Source organism: Hyla sarda, chromosome 5 (genome assembly GCF_029499605.1).
Source record: "Hyla sarda isolate aHylSar1 chromosome 5, aHylSar1.hap1, whole genome shotgun sequence".
NCBI classification, from domain to species: domain Eukaryota; kingdom Metazoa; phylum Chordata; class Amphibia; order Anura; family Hylidae; genus Hyla; species Hyla sarda.
The window spans coordinates 223,578,728-223,596,164 of record NC_079193.1 but is presented as its reverse complement, the minus strand read 5'-3'; the positions used below and the strand labels follow the sequence as shown (position 1 = coordinate 223,596,164).

Below are 17,437 nucleotides of genomic sequence, written 5' to 3'. Positions count from 1 at the left end.
GAAATACCCCATAAATTACCCCATTATAGATACTGCAGCCCTCAAAGTATTCAAAATGACATTCAGAAAGTTTTAAACCCTTTAGGTGTTTCACAGGAATAGCAGCAAAGTGAAGGAGAAAATTCAAAATCTTCATTTTTTACACTCGCAAGTTCTTGTAGACCCAGTTTTAGAATTTTTACAAGGGGTAATAGGAGAAAAAAAAACACAAAATTTGTAACCCAATTTCTCTTGAGTAAGTAAATACCTCATATGTGTATGTAAAGTGTTCGGCGTGCACAGTTTGGAGAGTGAATTTTGCTGAAATGGTTTTTGGGGGGCATGTCGCATTTAGGAAGCCCCTATTGTGCCAGAACAGCAGAAAAAACCCACATGGCATACTATTTTAGAAACTACACACCTCAAGGCACGTAACAAGGGGTCCTGTGAGCTTTATCACCCCACAGGTGTTTGACAACTTTTAGTTAAAGTTGGATGTGTAAATGAAAAAAAATTTTTTTTCACTAAAGTGCATTTCACCCCCCCCCCCCCCCCCAAATTTACCATTTTTACAAAGGGTAATGGAAATACTCCATGTTAGGACATAAAATGCTCTGCAGGCGAACTACAATGCTTAGAAGAGAAGGAGTCACATTTGGCTTTTGGAAAGCAAATTTTGCTGAAATGGTTTTTGTGGGGCATGTCACATTTAGGAAGCCCCTATGGTGCCAGAACAGCAAAAAACAAAAAAAAAACAAAAAAAAAAAACACATGGCATACTATTTTGGAAACTCACTGCACCCCTTGTTACATTCCGTGAGGGGTGCAGTTTCCAAAATGGGGTCACATGTGGGGGGGTCCATTGTTCTGGCACTATGGGGGCTTTGTAAACACACGTGGTCTCTCCAGAAGCCCAATGGCGCTCCTTCTCTTTTAAGCATTTTAGTGCACCCGCAGAGTACTTTATATCCACATATGGGGTATGTCCTTACTTAGAAGAAATGGCGTTACAAATTTTGGGGGCTTTTTTCCTATTTTCCCTTGGGAAAATGAAAAATTTAGGGTAACACCAATATTTCAGTGAAACATTTTTATTTATTTTTTTCCCATCCAACTTTAACGAAAATTCGTCAAACACCTGTGGGGTGTTAAGGCTCACTATACCCCTTGTTACATTCCGTGAGGGTTGTAGGTAGTTTCCAAAATGGGGTCACACGTGGGTATTTTTTTTTTTTTTTGCGTTTATGTCAGAACTGCTGTAAAATCAGCCACCCCTGTGCAAATCACCTATTTAGGCCTCAAATGTACATAGTGCGCTCTTACTCCTGAGCCATGTTGTGCATCCGCAGAGCATTTTACGCCCACATATGGGGTATTTCCATACTCAGGAGACATTGCGTTACAAATTTTGGGGGTCTATTTTTTGCTTTTACCTCTTGTGAAAATAAAAAGTATGGGGCAACACCAGCATGTTAGTGTAAAAACTTTTTTTTTTACACTAACAGGCCTGGATAGACTCCCAACTTTTCCTTTTCATAAGGGGTAAAAGGCGAAAAAGCCACCCAAAATTTGTAACTCAATTTCTCCTGAGTAGGGAAATACCCCATATGTGGCCCTAAACTGTTTCCTTGAAATACGACAGGGCTCCAAAGTGAGAGAGCGCCATGCGTATTTGGGGACTAAATTTGGTATTGCATAGGGGTGGACATAGGGGTATTCTACGCTAGTGATTCCCAAACAGGGTGCCTCCAGCTGTTACTAAACTCCCAGCATGCCTGGACAGTCAGTGGCTGTCCGGAAATGCTGGGAGTTGTTGTTTTGCAACAGCTCTAGGCTCCGTTTTCGAAACACTGCCGTACGATACATTTTCATTTTTATTGGGGGGGGGGGGGGTGGACAGTGTAAGGGGGTGTATTTGTAGTGTTTTACCCTTTATTTTATGTTAGTGTAGTGTAGTGTTTTAAGGGTACATTCGCACAGGCGGGGGTTTGCGGTGAGTTTCCCGCTAGGAGTTTGCTCTGCGGCGGAAACTTTGCCGCTGTACAATACAGCAAGATAAGGTAAACTCCCCTGTACAGGTCACCTGTCTAACCCAGGAAGAAATACAGTGCCTCCTACAAAAAAATCTAAATAGACAAATCACCAGGTCCAGATGGCATTCACCCCTGTGTTCTAAAGGAATTAAGTAATGTAATAGACAGACCCCTATTTTTAGTATTCAGGGACTCTATAGTAACAGGGACTGTTCCCCAGGACTGGCGCATGGCAAATGTGGTGCCAGTATTTAAAAAGGGGTCAAAAGGTGACCCCAGGAATTATAGACCTGTAAATTGTTTGAGGGTTTTCTAAGAGATTCTATTTTGGAGTATCTTGATAAAAATAAATGTATGAGCAGGGCTTTATGAAGGATCAGTCCTGTCAAACTAACCTGATCAGCTTTTATGAGGAGGTGAGCTCCAGACTGAACAAGGGGGAAATGCTGGATGTCGTATATCTGGATTTTTCCAAAGCATTTCATATGGTGCCACATAAAAGATTGGTGCATAAAATGAGAAGGATGGGGCTGGGGGAGAATGTGTGCAAGTGGGTAAGTAACTGGCTCAGTGATAGGAAACAGAGTGGGGTTATTAATGGTACTTATTCTGATTGGGTGACTGTTACTAGTGGGGTACCACAGGGGTCAGTCTTGGGTCCTGTTCTATTTAATATATTCATTAATGACCTTGAAGAGGGGTTGAATAGTAAAGTAGCAATCTTTGCAGATGATACTAAACTCTGTAAACCGGAAAACACATTAGAGGACAGTGCACTGTTACAAATGGATCTGGATAGGTTGGAGGTTTGGGCTGGGAAGTGGCAGATGAGGTTCAACACTGATAAATGTAAGGAAATACACATAGGGAGCAAAAATCTGGGCTAGGATTATGTATTAAATGGGGGCACACTTGGGACGACTGACATGGAAAACGACTTGGGAGTCTTAGTTAACAGTAAATTTAGCTGTAGTGACCAGTGTCGGGCAGCTGCTGCCAAGGCAAATGAAATCATGGGGTTCATCAATAGGGGCATAGATGCCCACGATAAGGAAATAATTCTACTGCTGTACAAATCACTAGTCAGACCACGCATGGAATATTATGTACAGTACTGGGCACAAGTGTACAAGAAAGATATAGTGGAGCTGGAGAGGATTCAAAGACGGCAACCAGAGTAATGCAGGGAATGGGAGGACTACAGTACCCAGAAAGATTATCAGAATTAGGGTTATTTAGTTTAGAAAAAAGAAGGCTTAGGGGCGACCTAATAACTATGTATAAATACATGAGGGGACCGTACAGAGATCTCTCCCATGATCTATTTATACTCAGGACTGTATCTATAACAACGGGGCATCCTCTACATCTTGAGGAAACAAGGTTTCTACACCAGCACAGACAGATATGGGATAAGATGGGACCCCCGCAATCTCGGCTGCGGGACCCCAATCAATCGGTGCATGTAGCGCACTCCGCTCCGCGTCTGATAACTGGCAATGCGAGGTGGAGGCTCGTGACATCATGGTCACGCCCTGCTCTTGACATCACGGCCATGCCCCCTCAATACAAGTCTATGGAGGGGGTATGACGGCCATCACACCCCTCACATAAACTTGCATTGAGGGGGAGTGGCCATGACATCAGGAGCGGGCATGGCCATGACATCACGAGCCTCCGGCGCAGCACCTAGGGGACTTCTGGGAGTCAGACATCTTATCCCCTATCCTTATGGGATATGAATGTTGACAGTATTATTTAATACTACTTAGCGGCTTGCCTCCAACAACTTTCTTCCTGGTCCTCATACTGTGCTTTCAATCAATGGAGGGAGGAGGAAAAATGTTGTTTGATCCAGTACATCCAGATTATTTCTCTGGAGATCCAGTATTTTGTTTGTCCCTCCTTGCCCCCTCCTAGGACCTATAGCCTTCTGTACTGTGACATTTTGGTAATTTTCCTCCTTTACCCCAATGCAGTCATTTCTTTTTTATTATGAGCTTCCAGTTAGTATGACCACGGGAATGGTTAACACATGGGCCCCTAAAGGCCTTTTCTAATATGCTGCTGTGGCAAATGTTTTTCTTTCTGGAGATTCACTATCGTTTGACCAATTGGTTGTTAAGTTTGAGCTCCCTTCCTCCAAACAAGTTTATTATCTTCAATCGTGACATGGCTTCCTTAACCCCTACAATGGTCTCTCAGTCCACTTGGTTCGATCAGCTATGTCGTCAAGGCTCTTTGATGAAGGGTCTTATTTCTGACATTTATTCTATACTGAGTTCACTGGTTAGTGACGCTGTGTTGACACACAAGTATATAAGCCTTTGGAAAGGGGGTGATGAAATCCCAGATTTTCATTGATAAATAAAGCATTATTTAGAAAAGGTCTAAAACAACAACAACAAAAAAACAACTATACTAATGCTCACTATTTTTGGGAAAAAATGCCACAAAAATTGTATCTTTATCTTGAATAAAAAATAGGGGGCAGTTTTTTGTGTTGTTTGTTCTAAGCCTTGAATAGGTTATCTAGTATTTCAAACATATCTGCAGGATAGGGGAGAAGTGTCAGATCACGGGGGGTATGACCGCTGTGCAAGAGATAGTGGGGATCCCAGCAGATAGGGGATACATTTTTAGATACTGGATAACCTCTTTAAGGAGCCAGTTAGATTGCATTGCATCACAAAATTGTAGCTTTCAGAAGTAGAACCTAGCTGCAATAGAATGTGGATCTGACGCATGAAACTATGTATAACTCGAAGATTATGAGTGACTTATCTTTTATCATTTATGTAAAGATTTAATTAATATTTCTTGTAGATGCTGAATTGACCTTTGAAAATGTTGTAGTTACCATGACAACTGTTATCTTGATGACTCATTTCAGCAACGTCTAGCAGTTGTCGCAGATATGTATCATTTTATTTCTCAATTTGAAAGTATAGGAATGATGTAAAAGAGGCCCATTATAAGTAAAAAAAAAAAAGCAAATGGCTTCGGAGACCAACATTATATAGTATTTTATGTAGCAGCTACAAACAAAGGTAAATTGTTGACACATACAGCGATTGGCCATACCATTAAAAACATCTGCCTAATAATGTGAAGGTCCCCATGTGTCACAAAAATAGGTCTGACCCATCAAGAGATTTACTTCACAGCACCTACCAAGGTGTTTTGTAGTGTCTGAGATCAAGACATCAGTAACATACCCTTAAAGGGAATCTGTCAGCTGTATATGCTGCTAAGAGCTGCATATACCGGATAGCTGTTAGCTTCTCCTTTATTGACATACAAGGATTGGCTTACGATCAAAGTGGGGGAGGAAGTTAAGTTTAAGCGTGCAGGCATGCCAATTAGCAGCACCTGAGCAGCTCAGCCCCTCCTCATTGACACTGAGCTAAGAAAAAAGTTTATTTCATATTTTTGGCAACCACCATCCACTCCAATAATGGCAAATTTTGCCTTTATGCCTTAACAGATATCCAAGGGTGTCTACAACTCTTAGTAGCAAATACAGCTGACAGATTCCCTTTAAAGTCCAAAAAGTTGCGAGGCCTGTATAGATTAAACTGTTTCTTCCAACACATCCCACAGATGCCTAATCGGATTGAGATCTGGGGAATTTGAAGTCAAAACTTAAATAATAGTCATGTTGCCCATACTATTTCTGAACAATTTTTGTAATGTTGCAGAGTGCATTATGCAGATGAAAGAGGCCACTTTTTAGAGAATACTGTTACCATAAATAAGATGTAGATGGTCTGCAACAGTGTTTAGGTGGTATGTGTCAAAGTAACATTCATATTAATGCCTGGATCCAAGGTTTTTCTGTAGAACATTGCCCTAAGCACCACATTGTCTTTGCCAGCTTGTCTTTTCTCATAGCGCATGCTGATGCCATCTGTTCTCTAGGTAAGTTACTGAGCTGTCCACATGGTGTAAAAGAAAACATCAAAAACAATCCACACCCTTCATATAGCTGTATTGGAGTGGAACCAGGGGTCTCCCAAATTTCCATATCATTCTCAAACAACAGAACCCATTCCACTTATGCAGTTATGCTTTGAAATACTTTATTTTCAAATTTTCAGATTCGTAAAATCTCTATTAAGGGCAGAGTCACACGGGGCACATCCACAGTGTATTTGACGCTACAGATGCGCTGATGGCAGTCACAGAGAGACTGCAGAGCGCACTCCCGGCCGCAGCTGGATGCTTGCTCTGCAGTCCCTCTGTGACTGCCATTGGCACATCTGCAGCATCAGATATGCTGCAGATGCACCTCGTGTGACCCTGCCCTACAATTGTAATGCAAACATAGGAATTTATTCACCACCATTATCAATCGGTAAAGATCTGGTGTGCGATGTGACATTTCGGGGAATTCCGCCTCCCTATCTCAAATGTAAAAGAAAACATAATTCTTAGACCCGGCCACCTTATTTCATTACTCCATGGACTAGTTTTATTGTTCATAGGCCCATGGAAGGTTCTTTCGATGTTGGGCAGAAATCTGCATGGGCACTTTGACCCCATGTGCTGCAGCTTTGGTGCAGATTTACATTAAAACTCACACCAAATGTACTGTAAAGGCATCTGAATGTTTTTATAAAATGATGCACATATATAAATAAATGATGTTCTAGTAAACTGCTGAAATTACAGTTAACTGCATGGACCATTCCATGCAAATTTATGTATTTTGCCTTATGCAGTCAAAGATATCAGTGCGGAAAGTAGCTAATTGAAAAACTAGCATGGCGTACCTTTACATTCTTCCAATTATTTGGCATAATGCAAATTATTTCTCAATGACATTTGCCTGCAAAGCTTCTCTGGTGCTGCATGCCCATCTCTAATGCTTTCTCCGTATGATCAGACAATTTCCGAAACCTTATATACAAACCTGAAAAACTGCTTTTATCAAATTGTGCACCGGATTTATTAAAAAATATTTCTTTAAGCTCTGTACTCCAGCGCAAATATAAACTAGAATTACATTCTTGCATACATGAGTCATGGTTCTTAATAGCACTTGTAATCTTTGCTTCACCCCTGTTCCTCTTTTTACATTGTAACAACCTTTATTTCTATTATTTTCCAGATTGCTATGCATGGTATACCGGTAGTAATAACATCCATGCTGTGGAATGAAAAAAAGACAGAGAGGTTGAAAAAAGGTAAATGGCAGTCTCTCTTCTCTTTATAGGCGGGAATCAGAATGCGAAATTTCCGAGACTAACTCCGCTTAGAAATTATGCTTGGAAATTCCCATGCGGCAAAGTTCCATTGCTGTCAATGCGATTCTGCTGCACAGTGCACACATCGGAATTTCAGCGATGGAGCTTTTACCACTGAAATTCCTTTTGGCCGAATACCGTGCGGAATACATTGCAGTCGATAGGGAGCCACAATGTTCAGTCAACTTAATCCACTGTAATCTCCGGCTGAATATTTCTGGCGAAAGAATCCTCAGTCTGAATCTAGCCTTAAAGGGGTATTCCAGGAAAAAACTTTTTTTTATATATCAACTGGTTCCAGAAAGTTAAACAGATTTGTAAATTACTTCTATTAAAAAATCTTAATCCTTTCAGTATTTATGAGCTTCTGAAATTAAGGTTGTTCTTTTCTGTAATCTCTGATGACACGTGTCTTGGGAAACGCCCAGTTTAGAAGCAAATTCCCATAGCAAACCTCTTCTAAACTGGGCAGTTCCCGAGACACGTGTCATCAGAGAGCACTTAGACAGAAAAGAACAACCTAAACTTCAGAAGCTCATAAGTACTGAAAGGATTAAGATTTTTTTTAATAGAAGTAATTTACAAATCTGTTTAACTTTCTGGAGCCAGTTGATATATATATATATATATATATATATATATATATATATATATATATATATATATACATATATAAAAGTTTTTTCCTGGATAACCCCTTTAAGGCAGGGTTCACACAACAGAATTTCTTCACTCAATTCTGCATGGAATTCTACATGAAAATTCAGCATGAATTTATAGCCTTCACTTCAACGGAATTCTGGCAGCGGAAATTCTGCAGTGAAATCCCTTTGAAGTTTATTGGCTATGAATTTATGCAGAATTTCCATGCAGAATTCAGTGCAGAAATTTTAGGTAAGACCACTATGGCCACTTCACTGTATTATCTGACAAAACAACATCTATATATATGTGACTTGATATTGACTTGAGTGGACAGCAGTATATGGATGTTACTGGTGCTATAGTGAGGGGATGCTTTAGTGTTTTTAATGTGATGCAAATTCCATTATTCTCTTAAAATTCTGTCCTCCCTTGATTCTCTAAAATGACACTATATCTATTAATCTATCTATTTATCTATCAATTTAATTATTGTCAATTATCTATCTATGTATCTATCTGTGTATACCAACAATATATCTGTGTTTTTTTTATATAAATGAATGAACGAAGAGGGCTCAGCATTGGCACATTATCTAAAACATTTTGCAGTTTATTTTTACTGCATAAGACAGCGTAGTTGCTTTTCCCCTTATTTTGCCGTCATCTGAGTGACACATTCATTGCTTGAATAAAATGATCCTCCACCAGTCTTCTTACACCCACATATTTTCTCTGTGTACAGATCAGTCTTGCGTTTCCTGGCACAGGCAGTGAGTCTGTTGGTATAATTACTTTCTTGGACAATCAGATAATTACACAAAATAACACTGAAGATTGCAGCACTGCTATAGTCAGCAATGAGCATACATATTTCCCAATAAAAGCTGCAAGCTATTGTCTGTTCTCTACCAGAATCGGGGCACTGACATCGAGGGTATTATGGTGTCAACGGAGACAAGAACATGTGTAAGAACAAATGCAAATTACCTTGCGCTCCTTGGCTGAATAAAAGCCTTGGTATAGAATCCACATCCAAAAAGTTTGTCATCATTAGATATTTAAAGCAGTCAATTTATGATGAAAAATCTGATAAAGATAAAGAAAAATGCATCAAATGACATTGAGCTTAAAGGGGTACTCCGCCCCTAGATATGTTATCTCCTATTCAAAGGATTCTGATTGTGGGGGGGCTGACCGCTGGGACCCCCGTCGATCTCCAGGCCGGTGCTGTGGTGTTCTCAACACAGAAGCTTGGGGCTTCTGTGTTTGTGAGGTCACGCCAAACCCCCTCCATTCATGTCTGGGGGAGGGGTTGTGACGGCTCTGTACTAGCCATCATGCCCCCTCCTATAGACATGAATGGAGGGGGCGTGGGGTGAAGTCACGAATTTGGAAGCCCTAAGTTCCAATGTTCAGAACGCCGGGGCGCCGGCCCGAAGATCGCCAGGGGTCCCAGCAGCCAGCCCAGCTCAGCTCTGCATCACCACTCTCAGTAAACACTCTCTGGGCCAGGCTCAGAAATAATACTCTGTGCTCAGTCCAGCAAATTTTCGCGGATTACTGAAGCATACAATGCCTATATTGGAGCAAGGACAGGAGTCCCTGCTCCTGTATGCAGATTGGAAGGTTCCCTACATTAATAGCAGAGAGTACCACAGAAACTACATAGAGGAGCAGGGACTCAAGGAAAGGAGTTTCTAATCCCGTACAGTAAATTGTCTCTACATTTGCTGAGCTGGTGCTTTGAGACCAGTCCAGCAAATGTTCACTGAGAGGCAAGGCATACAGTGTAAGCCTCATTGCTAAGTTCCTTCTGTACAGAAGCAGGGACTCCTGTCAAAGACAAGAGTCCCTCTTTCTATGCAAATCTGAATCAACCATTGAATCTGAATTGAATCTGTAGGTGATTTGAACAAATCCTCTAGTAGACTATTGGTTTCAATGGGAGCAGAGCTGCAGGAACCCAGCACCACCACAATACAATGAATGGCACACAGACCCCATTCACTGTGTAGTGTGCAATGCTGCAGCTCACACCCTAACAGCCAATCGTAGGGGGATGATGGGTGTCAGCACCCCGCCAATCAGCAGTTAAACTCCTTTTAACATAAACAGTAAAATAAATATAAAAATAAATGATTTCCAAGTTTAAATCTAGCCTATGAACTCTGCTATGTTTGGCATCAAAATCATTGTTTGTGTGCCCACTGGACTGTTTCTACAACTTGCTGCAATCTTTGTAACTAAAGTGCCCGTGACTGTCTTATTCTTCTGAATTGGGCTTGCTGACATCCATTCTCATGCTGCAGAAACAACCTATTGAAATGAATGGAACTCATGCTTATAAACTGTACTTCTATATACCATATTTTTCGCTGCATAAGACGCACTTTTTCTTTCCCAAAACTGGGGGGGAAAAGTTGGTGCGTCTTATACGGCGAATACACACACCTATCGCGGCGGTCCCTGCGGCCATCAACGGCCGGGACCCGCGGCTAATACAGGACATCACTGATCGCAGTGATGTCCTGTATTAACCCTTCAGACGCGGCAATCAAAGCTGACTTCCGCGTCTGAAGGGAAAGTGACACTAACCTGGCTGCTCAGTCGGGCTGTTTGGGACCGCCGCGGCGTCCCGAACAGCTTACAGGACACCGGGAGGGACCTACCTGCCTCTTCGGTGTCTGCTCCGTGCTGGGATCCCCTCATAGCGGCGCTCTCCTTCAACGTCATCATGTCGTCGCGCACGCCGTCCCGCCATCCAATAGGAGCGGCGTGCGTAGCGACGTGATGATGGTGACGGATAGCGTGGATCCTGGGGAAGAAGACGCCCGGAGCATCAGGGACACCACGGGAACGTGGCGACAGCGATGGAGCGACATCCAGGGCAGCGTTGTCGGGTCCGGAGCGGCGGACCTCCTATCCAGTGAGTATTACCTCCTATCCAGTGAGTATTACCTCCTATCCAGTGGTCTTCAACCTGCGGACCTCCAGATGTTGCAAAACTACAACTCCCAGCATGCCCGGACAGCCAACGGCTGTCCAGGCATGCTGGGAGTTGTAGTTTTGCTACATCTGGAGGTCCGCAGGTTGAATATCACTGTTGGGTTCAGAATCTTTTTTTTCTAGATTTTGCACCTTTAAAATTGGGTGCGTCTTATATGCCGGTGCATCCTATAGGGCGAAAAATACGGTAACTTACATAAGAGCAAATTAAATATTGAAGATGTCCTAAGTCCAAAAGCACCCTAACCAAAAGTCTACTTCAAAGCAGCTTTATCAGCCTTATTGCTGTGCTGTCCTCTTTATTTTTACCAATTTGCCTTTCAGATTTGAATCTCCCCCTGATCAATGTGTAAGTAGGCATTCTTCATTTATTTATACAGCCCATTTACTATACTATGAAGCATACAACCTGCTGACCTTCTTTTTCTTGTGTGTATGGGGCAGGTTGTACAGCAAGATTCAGATTGCCGGAGAATAATTAAACATAAAACAAATCAATCATTTATAATTGTCTTTTGGTCTTGGTTGAACATGAGAGGATTATTACTTCAGTGAAGGTTTCACAGCAGTCCTTGTGCTTGTACAGGGTCTAAATAAATGTCAGTACAGTCTCAAGCACTGCTGGTAGCAATCTTCATCTCCCATTCAGCATATTAGTCTATTAACACACTGGTGAAGTCCATTTCATAGAACCGTTTTTTTTACATGTACATTGCACATAAAGATTTTATTCCATAAATGCCAACACAATATCATAATATCAATGTTATTTTCGATAGTATATTGCAGATATTGTAATCTATGCAAGGATTAAGTCGATGTACCCATTCTAAGCTCCTCATCATTACGTACATGCACTGCATCTCTTATGTAACACATCGTTCAATAACGCAGGAATGTAGCAGAGATTCTGCAATATGAGATTCATACAGAAGCAGCTAAATAACTTTTCAATCTCAGAACATATCTGGTGCCCAGATGGCAGCATGCCAACAGACAATACTTACTGACATCAGTTAGCAGGAGGTTGTGCTAGTTCACGGAAACTGCTCCTAAGCCAAGCTTCTTCGATTGTTGCAAAATTGCCCAGTGTAAAGAACAATTTTGATTCTATGACTAGAATCCAGATGAATAATGCGGACTTCCAGTGATCAACTGATAAAAATGGCTAGTAGGCATAACCATGGCAACAGAGTGCTTTAGTTCCATCACTTCAATGCTTTCCACCTGACGTAGAAAAAAATCACCGTCCCTCCCTTTGATTAAACTTATTTAGGATATAGAACCGAAGAGGCTAAATACACATCTTTGCCGAGCTTGCACATCCACCTCTTTATCTTTTGAAGTCACTTCTCGAGAGGATTATCTTTCATACTTCATTTCCACAAGCAATAAACATGAAGCTCCATTATTCCTAGTCCCTCTCTTTATAGATCTCAATATTTCGTAAGTGAAGGAATCCTGTTAACAGTTCACTGCCTGCTCAGCTGTAACACTAATCTCTGGTGTTGAGGATCTGAACATATGAATGTAACTATTAGTTTAGAAGCTGTAGTTCCAATTGACAGTAAATGAGGGTTTACAATGGGAAGACTGTCCTAGTGTCGTCTGTTCAGTGATTGGTCAATAAGTTGCTAAGAAAGCAAAAAATAATAATAATAAACCACAGATATGTTTGCTAGAATTACATTATATGGAAATGTCAGAGAATTGAAGGCATTGTGAAAAATACATGTCAGGGGGACTCTTGGAATGTAAGCAGGGTACTCACCAAAATGATTTACTTCCTGACAGTCCTTTGGTAAGAAGTAAGTTAGAGCAGGAGGGTCCAGGCAAGGTGAACAGGTAAGCGCTTCATCTGTGGATAGAGACTATGAGAGCAATGTGCTGACAGCTCTGCCGTTTCTTTCGGTATATGAAGATGTAAAACCTCCCCTCTGAATTGTGAGCGGAGCTGTTTGTCATTAACATGCATTACCTGCTAATTTAGGAGAGGTCAAGAGGCTCCCCCCCTCCCCCGCCTTTTGCGTGTTCTCTGTCTGCCCCCTCAGATTTCATTAGCATTGAGAATGACTTGTCTGCAGATCCATGGAAGGGGAGCAGCACAACACTTTCAATCTTCACCTTTCAGAGAGTTTTATTTGTGCAAAAGCGTGCAGCGCTATAATTGTGATCCCGGAGAAGTAAGGGAATAATTACAACATCTGTCTGGATGCCTAGGGAACAGCTATCCAATTGGTTGCCCACAGGCTCTGTGTGGCCGCTACAGGGTTATAATCTAGCCCAAACATTACTGATGACTCAGAGTAGACATTACAGAAAATCTATGAGAATTCTATACACTGAAGAGGTGGCATACAAAGAGGGGCTGTGAACTATTTCCAAACAGAATGGAAAGGTACGAATTATTGGACCATAAATGTTCTTAAGACATTTACCTATTTATTTATAATAAAGGTATGATTGATAGCAAAGCAAACTGTGTTACTATGTTATATTACAATAGGCAGGAGGCAGTATTAAAAGGAGTCCCACAATGAAATATCATGTTTATAGTTAAAGGCATACTCCAACTCTAGACATCTTATTTCCAATCCAAAGGACTAGGGTTTCCGGCCGATGGGATCCCCGCAATTTCCGGCACGGGACACAAAAATTCACTGCATGGAGTGAACTTCGCTCCATGCCGGATGATGGGCAACTACAGCCGTCACACCCCTCCATTCATGTTTATAGGAGGGAGCATGATGGCTGTGTACTATCTGTCACTCCCCCTCCCATAGACATGAATGGAGGGGGCATGGTGTGACGTCCCAAACATGGAAGCCTCAAGCTTCCGTGTTCAGAATGCTACGCCGAGAGATCGCAGGGGGTCCCAGCATCAGATTGTTTATGCTGTTATTCATATTACTTGCCCAGCTCCCCTGCTTCATCAATATTCACTCCCCGACCTGCTTCCTTCTGTGACGTGAGAGACAACCGGGGAAAGGGGGGTGTTCTGTTTAAAGGGAGCAGAGCGCATCCACCCCCCCTGCTCAAGTCACAGAAGGGGGCAGGCCAGGGAGGAAATACTGATGAGGAAGGGGAGCTTGGCAAGCCGGCTCCCAACCTCCAATGCACAATATAAATAACAGCATAAAAAGTCCAAACACAGCACAATAGCCACAAAAATGAGTGAGTGACCATTCATTTTACAGCTCTTCACCCGTACTATAACCCAGTGTCAGATTCTCTTTAACACACTATGGAGCCTAGCCTGACGACATGATGTAGGAGGCCATCTCTTTGTTCCTTCCCTCCACAATGTGCATTGCTTCTGTGGAGCTGGTGCTCCAATGCTCTCTGTTGCTGATCTTCCAAGACCAAATAGCCGAGTCAGATTGGCTGATCCACAACCTGCTTCACTGGACTAGCTAGTACTGGTATGGTGACTTGTGGCAAGTGTTGTGAATAGTTCTGATTCTGAGGTAATGGAATAAATGAACAAACAAATGAAACGTGTAAGATCCATGTGTTTTCCTGCACCTAAAACTACAGATCACAGAGTAGAAGGGTCAGAATAGAATGGTTTTAAAAGGAAATTGACAGTGGCGCCATGTGGTTATAATGGTATTAGCAGGGCACTAGTCTGCAGGGCACTAGTCGTCACTTATAACAGCCGCCTTTTCAGGGTCATACTAATGGCTGTACTCAGATACCCCCAAGTCTTATTAGTGGAGCAGGACAGGAAGACCCACCAGCTATCAGAGAAGAAATACCTACATGCTTTTATCAAGTTATAAATAATGAGTAACTATTTACCAAGCTGAATGCAATAGATGAGAGCAGTAGTACCTATAGGATGATTGAGTAATCACTCACAGAGGAGGGCTGTAGCAGACAGGAGCAGAAATCTTGCAGAATAAACTATTACTAGCTCGCCAAGCAAAATGCCCCACCCCCGGGTGCGGGAACCAAGTTGATGTGCCAAGCCCAAATTGGTACTCAAAAGACCGCCCCTTGTTGCACAGTCTGCTATAAGAGGGACCCCAGAACTCTGTGACATACAGTGGGGCAAAAAAGTATTTAGTGAGCCACCAATTGTGCAAGTTCTGCCACAAACAGTCACACTCCAAACTCCACTATGACCAAGGCCACAGAGCTGTCAAAGGACACCAGAAACAAAATTGTAGACCTGCACCAGGCTGGGAAGACTGATTCTGCAATAGGCAAGCAGCATGGTGTGAAGAAATCAACAGTGGGAGCAATTATTAGAAAATGTAAGACATACAAGATCACTGATAATCTCACTCGATTTGGGGCTCCACACAAGATCTCACCCTGTGGTGTCAAAATGATCCCAAGAACGGTGAGCAAAAATCCCAGAACCACACAGGGGGACCTAGCGAATGACCTGCGGAGAGCTGGGACCAAAGTAAAAAAGGTCACCATCAGTAACACACTGCGCCACCAAGGACTCAAGTCATGCAGTGCCAGACTTGTCCCCCTGTTTAAGCCAGTACATGTCCGGGCCCATCTGAAGTTTGTTAGAGAGTATTTGGATGATCCAGAAGAGTATTGGGAGAATGTCATATGGTCAGATGAAACTAAAGTAGAACTTTTTGGTAAAAACTCAACTTGTCGTGTTTGGAGGAGAAAGAATGCTTAGTTGCATCCATAGAACACCATACCTACTGTGAGGCATGGGGGGTGGAAACATAATAATTTTTGGCTCTTTTTCAGCAAAGGGACCAGGACGACTGATCCGTGTAAAGGCAAGAATGAATGGGACCATGTATCGTGAGATTTTGAGTGAAAACCTCCTTCCATCAGCAAGGGCATTGAAGATGAAATGTGGTTGGGTCTTTTAACATGACAGTAATCCCAAACATACTGCCCGGGCAACAAAGGAGTGGCTTCACAAGAAGCATTTCAAGGTCCTGGAGTGGCCTAGCCAGTCTCCAGATCTCAACCCCATAGAAGACCTTTGGAGAGAGTTGAAAGTCCATGTTGCCCAGCGACAGACCCAAAACATCACTGCCCTAGAGGAGATCTGCATGGAGGAATGGGCCAAAATATCAGTAACAGTGTATGAAAACCTGAAGACTTACAGAAAACGTTTAACCTCTGTCATTGCCAACAAAGGGAATATAACAAAGTATTGAGATGAACTTTTGTTATTGACCAAATACTTATTTTCCACCATAATTTGCAAATAAATTCTTAAAAAATCAGACAATGTGACTTTATGGATTTTTTTTTCTCATTATGTCTCTCATAGTTGGGGTATACCTATGAGGAAAATTACAGGCCTCTCTCATCTTTTTAAGTGGGAGAACTTGCACAATTGGTGGCTGACTAAATACTTTTTTGCCCCATTGTATCTCGTGGATTCCAAAGAGAGATGATGGCCAAAAGCACCTCGCAAGGGGTGTACTAAGATGGCGGCCAGTGATCCACAGCTGACCGAAATTGATACCCCCGAGCTGATGCAACTCCTCGCAGAGCGAGTAGAAGAGCGGGGCTGTCCCTAGACGAGTGGTGGCTGACTGTGCCATTGCTAGAAGATGATACCTGGCCGGACACCCCAGTACCAGGGAGCCCAGTGGGACTGCAGAAGGCCTACCCACTTGGGGTTCTCTAATGGACTTTGCTGCTCTGACTCTGAAAGCAGAAGCCACACCGTAGAAGTCAGCAAATGCCCTCAGTAAGCGACCCAAGTCACCCCCACTGTCACTTAATTGCCAAATGTGATGTATTGGCTTTGCCATCGCATCCTGATAGTAATGCTGGTTTAAGAGTTAAACAATAAATTTTCAGTAAGAATAATACAGATTTGTCAGTAGAGTGCAAGCAGCAACCTCAGAAGAGCCATCGGGTATTAGATTATATTGAAATTCTTGTTTTGCATCAAAGCCAAGGAAAAAGTGCATCAGTGGTGATAAATACAGTCAGGTCCAGAAATATTGTGACAACAACACAATTCTAACATTTTTGGCTCTATACACCACCACAATGGATTTTAAATGAAATGAACAAGATGTTCTTTAATTGCAGACTGTCAGCTTTAATTTGAGGGTATTTACATCCAAATCAGGTGAACGGTGTAGGAATTACACCGTTCTGCAGTCAGCAGTTCTGGAGAGTTCAGTGGAGTTGTGGAGGTCAGAAGGTTTCTGGAGAGTTCAGTGGAGTTCTGAAGGTCAGAAGGGTTCAGAGTTCAAGTGTGGAGAGAAGCTGAGTGGAGTGGAGTGCAGGAGTTCAAGAGAGAAGTTGAGTTCAGAGTGAAGAATCATCAACTCATTACAGTCAGAGTACAGAGTGGAGAAATATCAAGCCTTTACTTCAGCCTTGATCAGAGGATTCTTAAAGGACAATTCATTATCTTCTGGCGAAAAGCCACAAATCTACCGACACTTCAGTAAGTGACTTTAGTCTCAAGCCTAATATAGCGCAGAGCTAAAACTCCTAGTCCGGCCGCAAGAGCCAAGCATATATGCAATATCAAGTCCAGGCACTGCAAGCTGTGTGGTCCTCTAGAGACTG

At 42.4% G+C, this 17,437-nt stretch overlaps 1 protein-coding gene across 3 annotated transcripts in view; it reads right to left on the bottom strand.

Moving 5' to 3' along the window:
• PHACTR1 (phosphatase and actin regulator 1) overlaps positions 1-12,835 on the bottom strand; it is a 401,179-nt gene extending 388,344 nt beyond the window's left edge. The window contains exons 1-2 of one of the 3 annotated variants that reach the window (XM_056521185.1): positions 12,684-12,835; positions 8,894-8,992 (exon numbers count right to left, since the gene is read on the bottom strand). In XM_056521185.1, coding sequence (XP_056377160.1) covers positions 8,894-8,957 — 64 coding nt within the window. In that variant the 5' untranslated portion in view covers positions 8,958-8,992; positions 12,684-12,835. Of the gene's footprint in view, positions 1-8,893; positions 8,993-11,919; positions 12,267-12,683 lie in introns of those variants that run through there. The other 2 variants (XM_056521189.1, XM_056521184.1) reach the window with 2 other exon arrangements.
• Between the last annotated feature and the right edge of the window lie 4,602 nt (positions 12,836-17,437).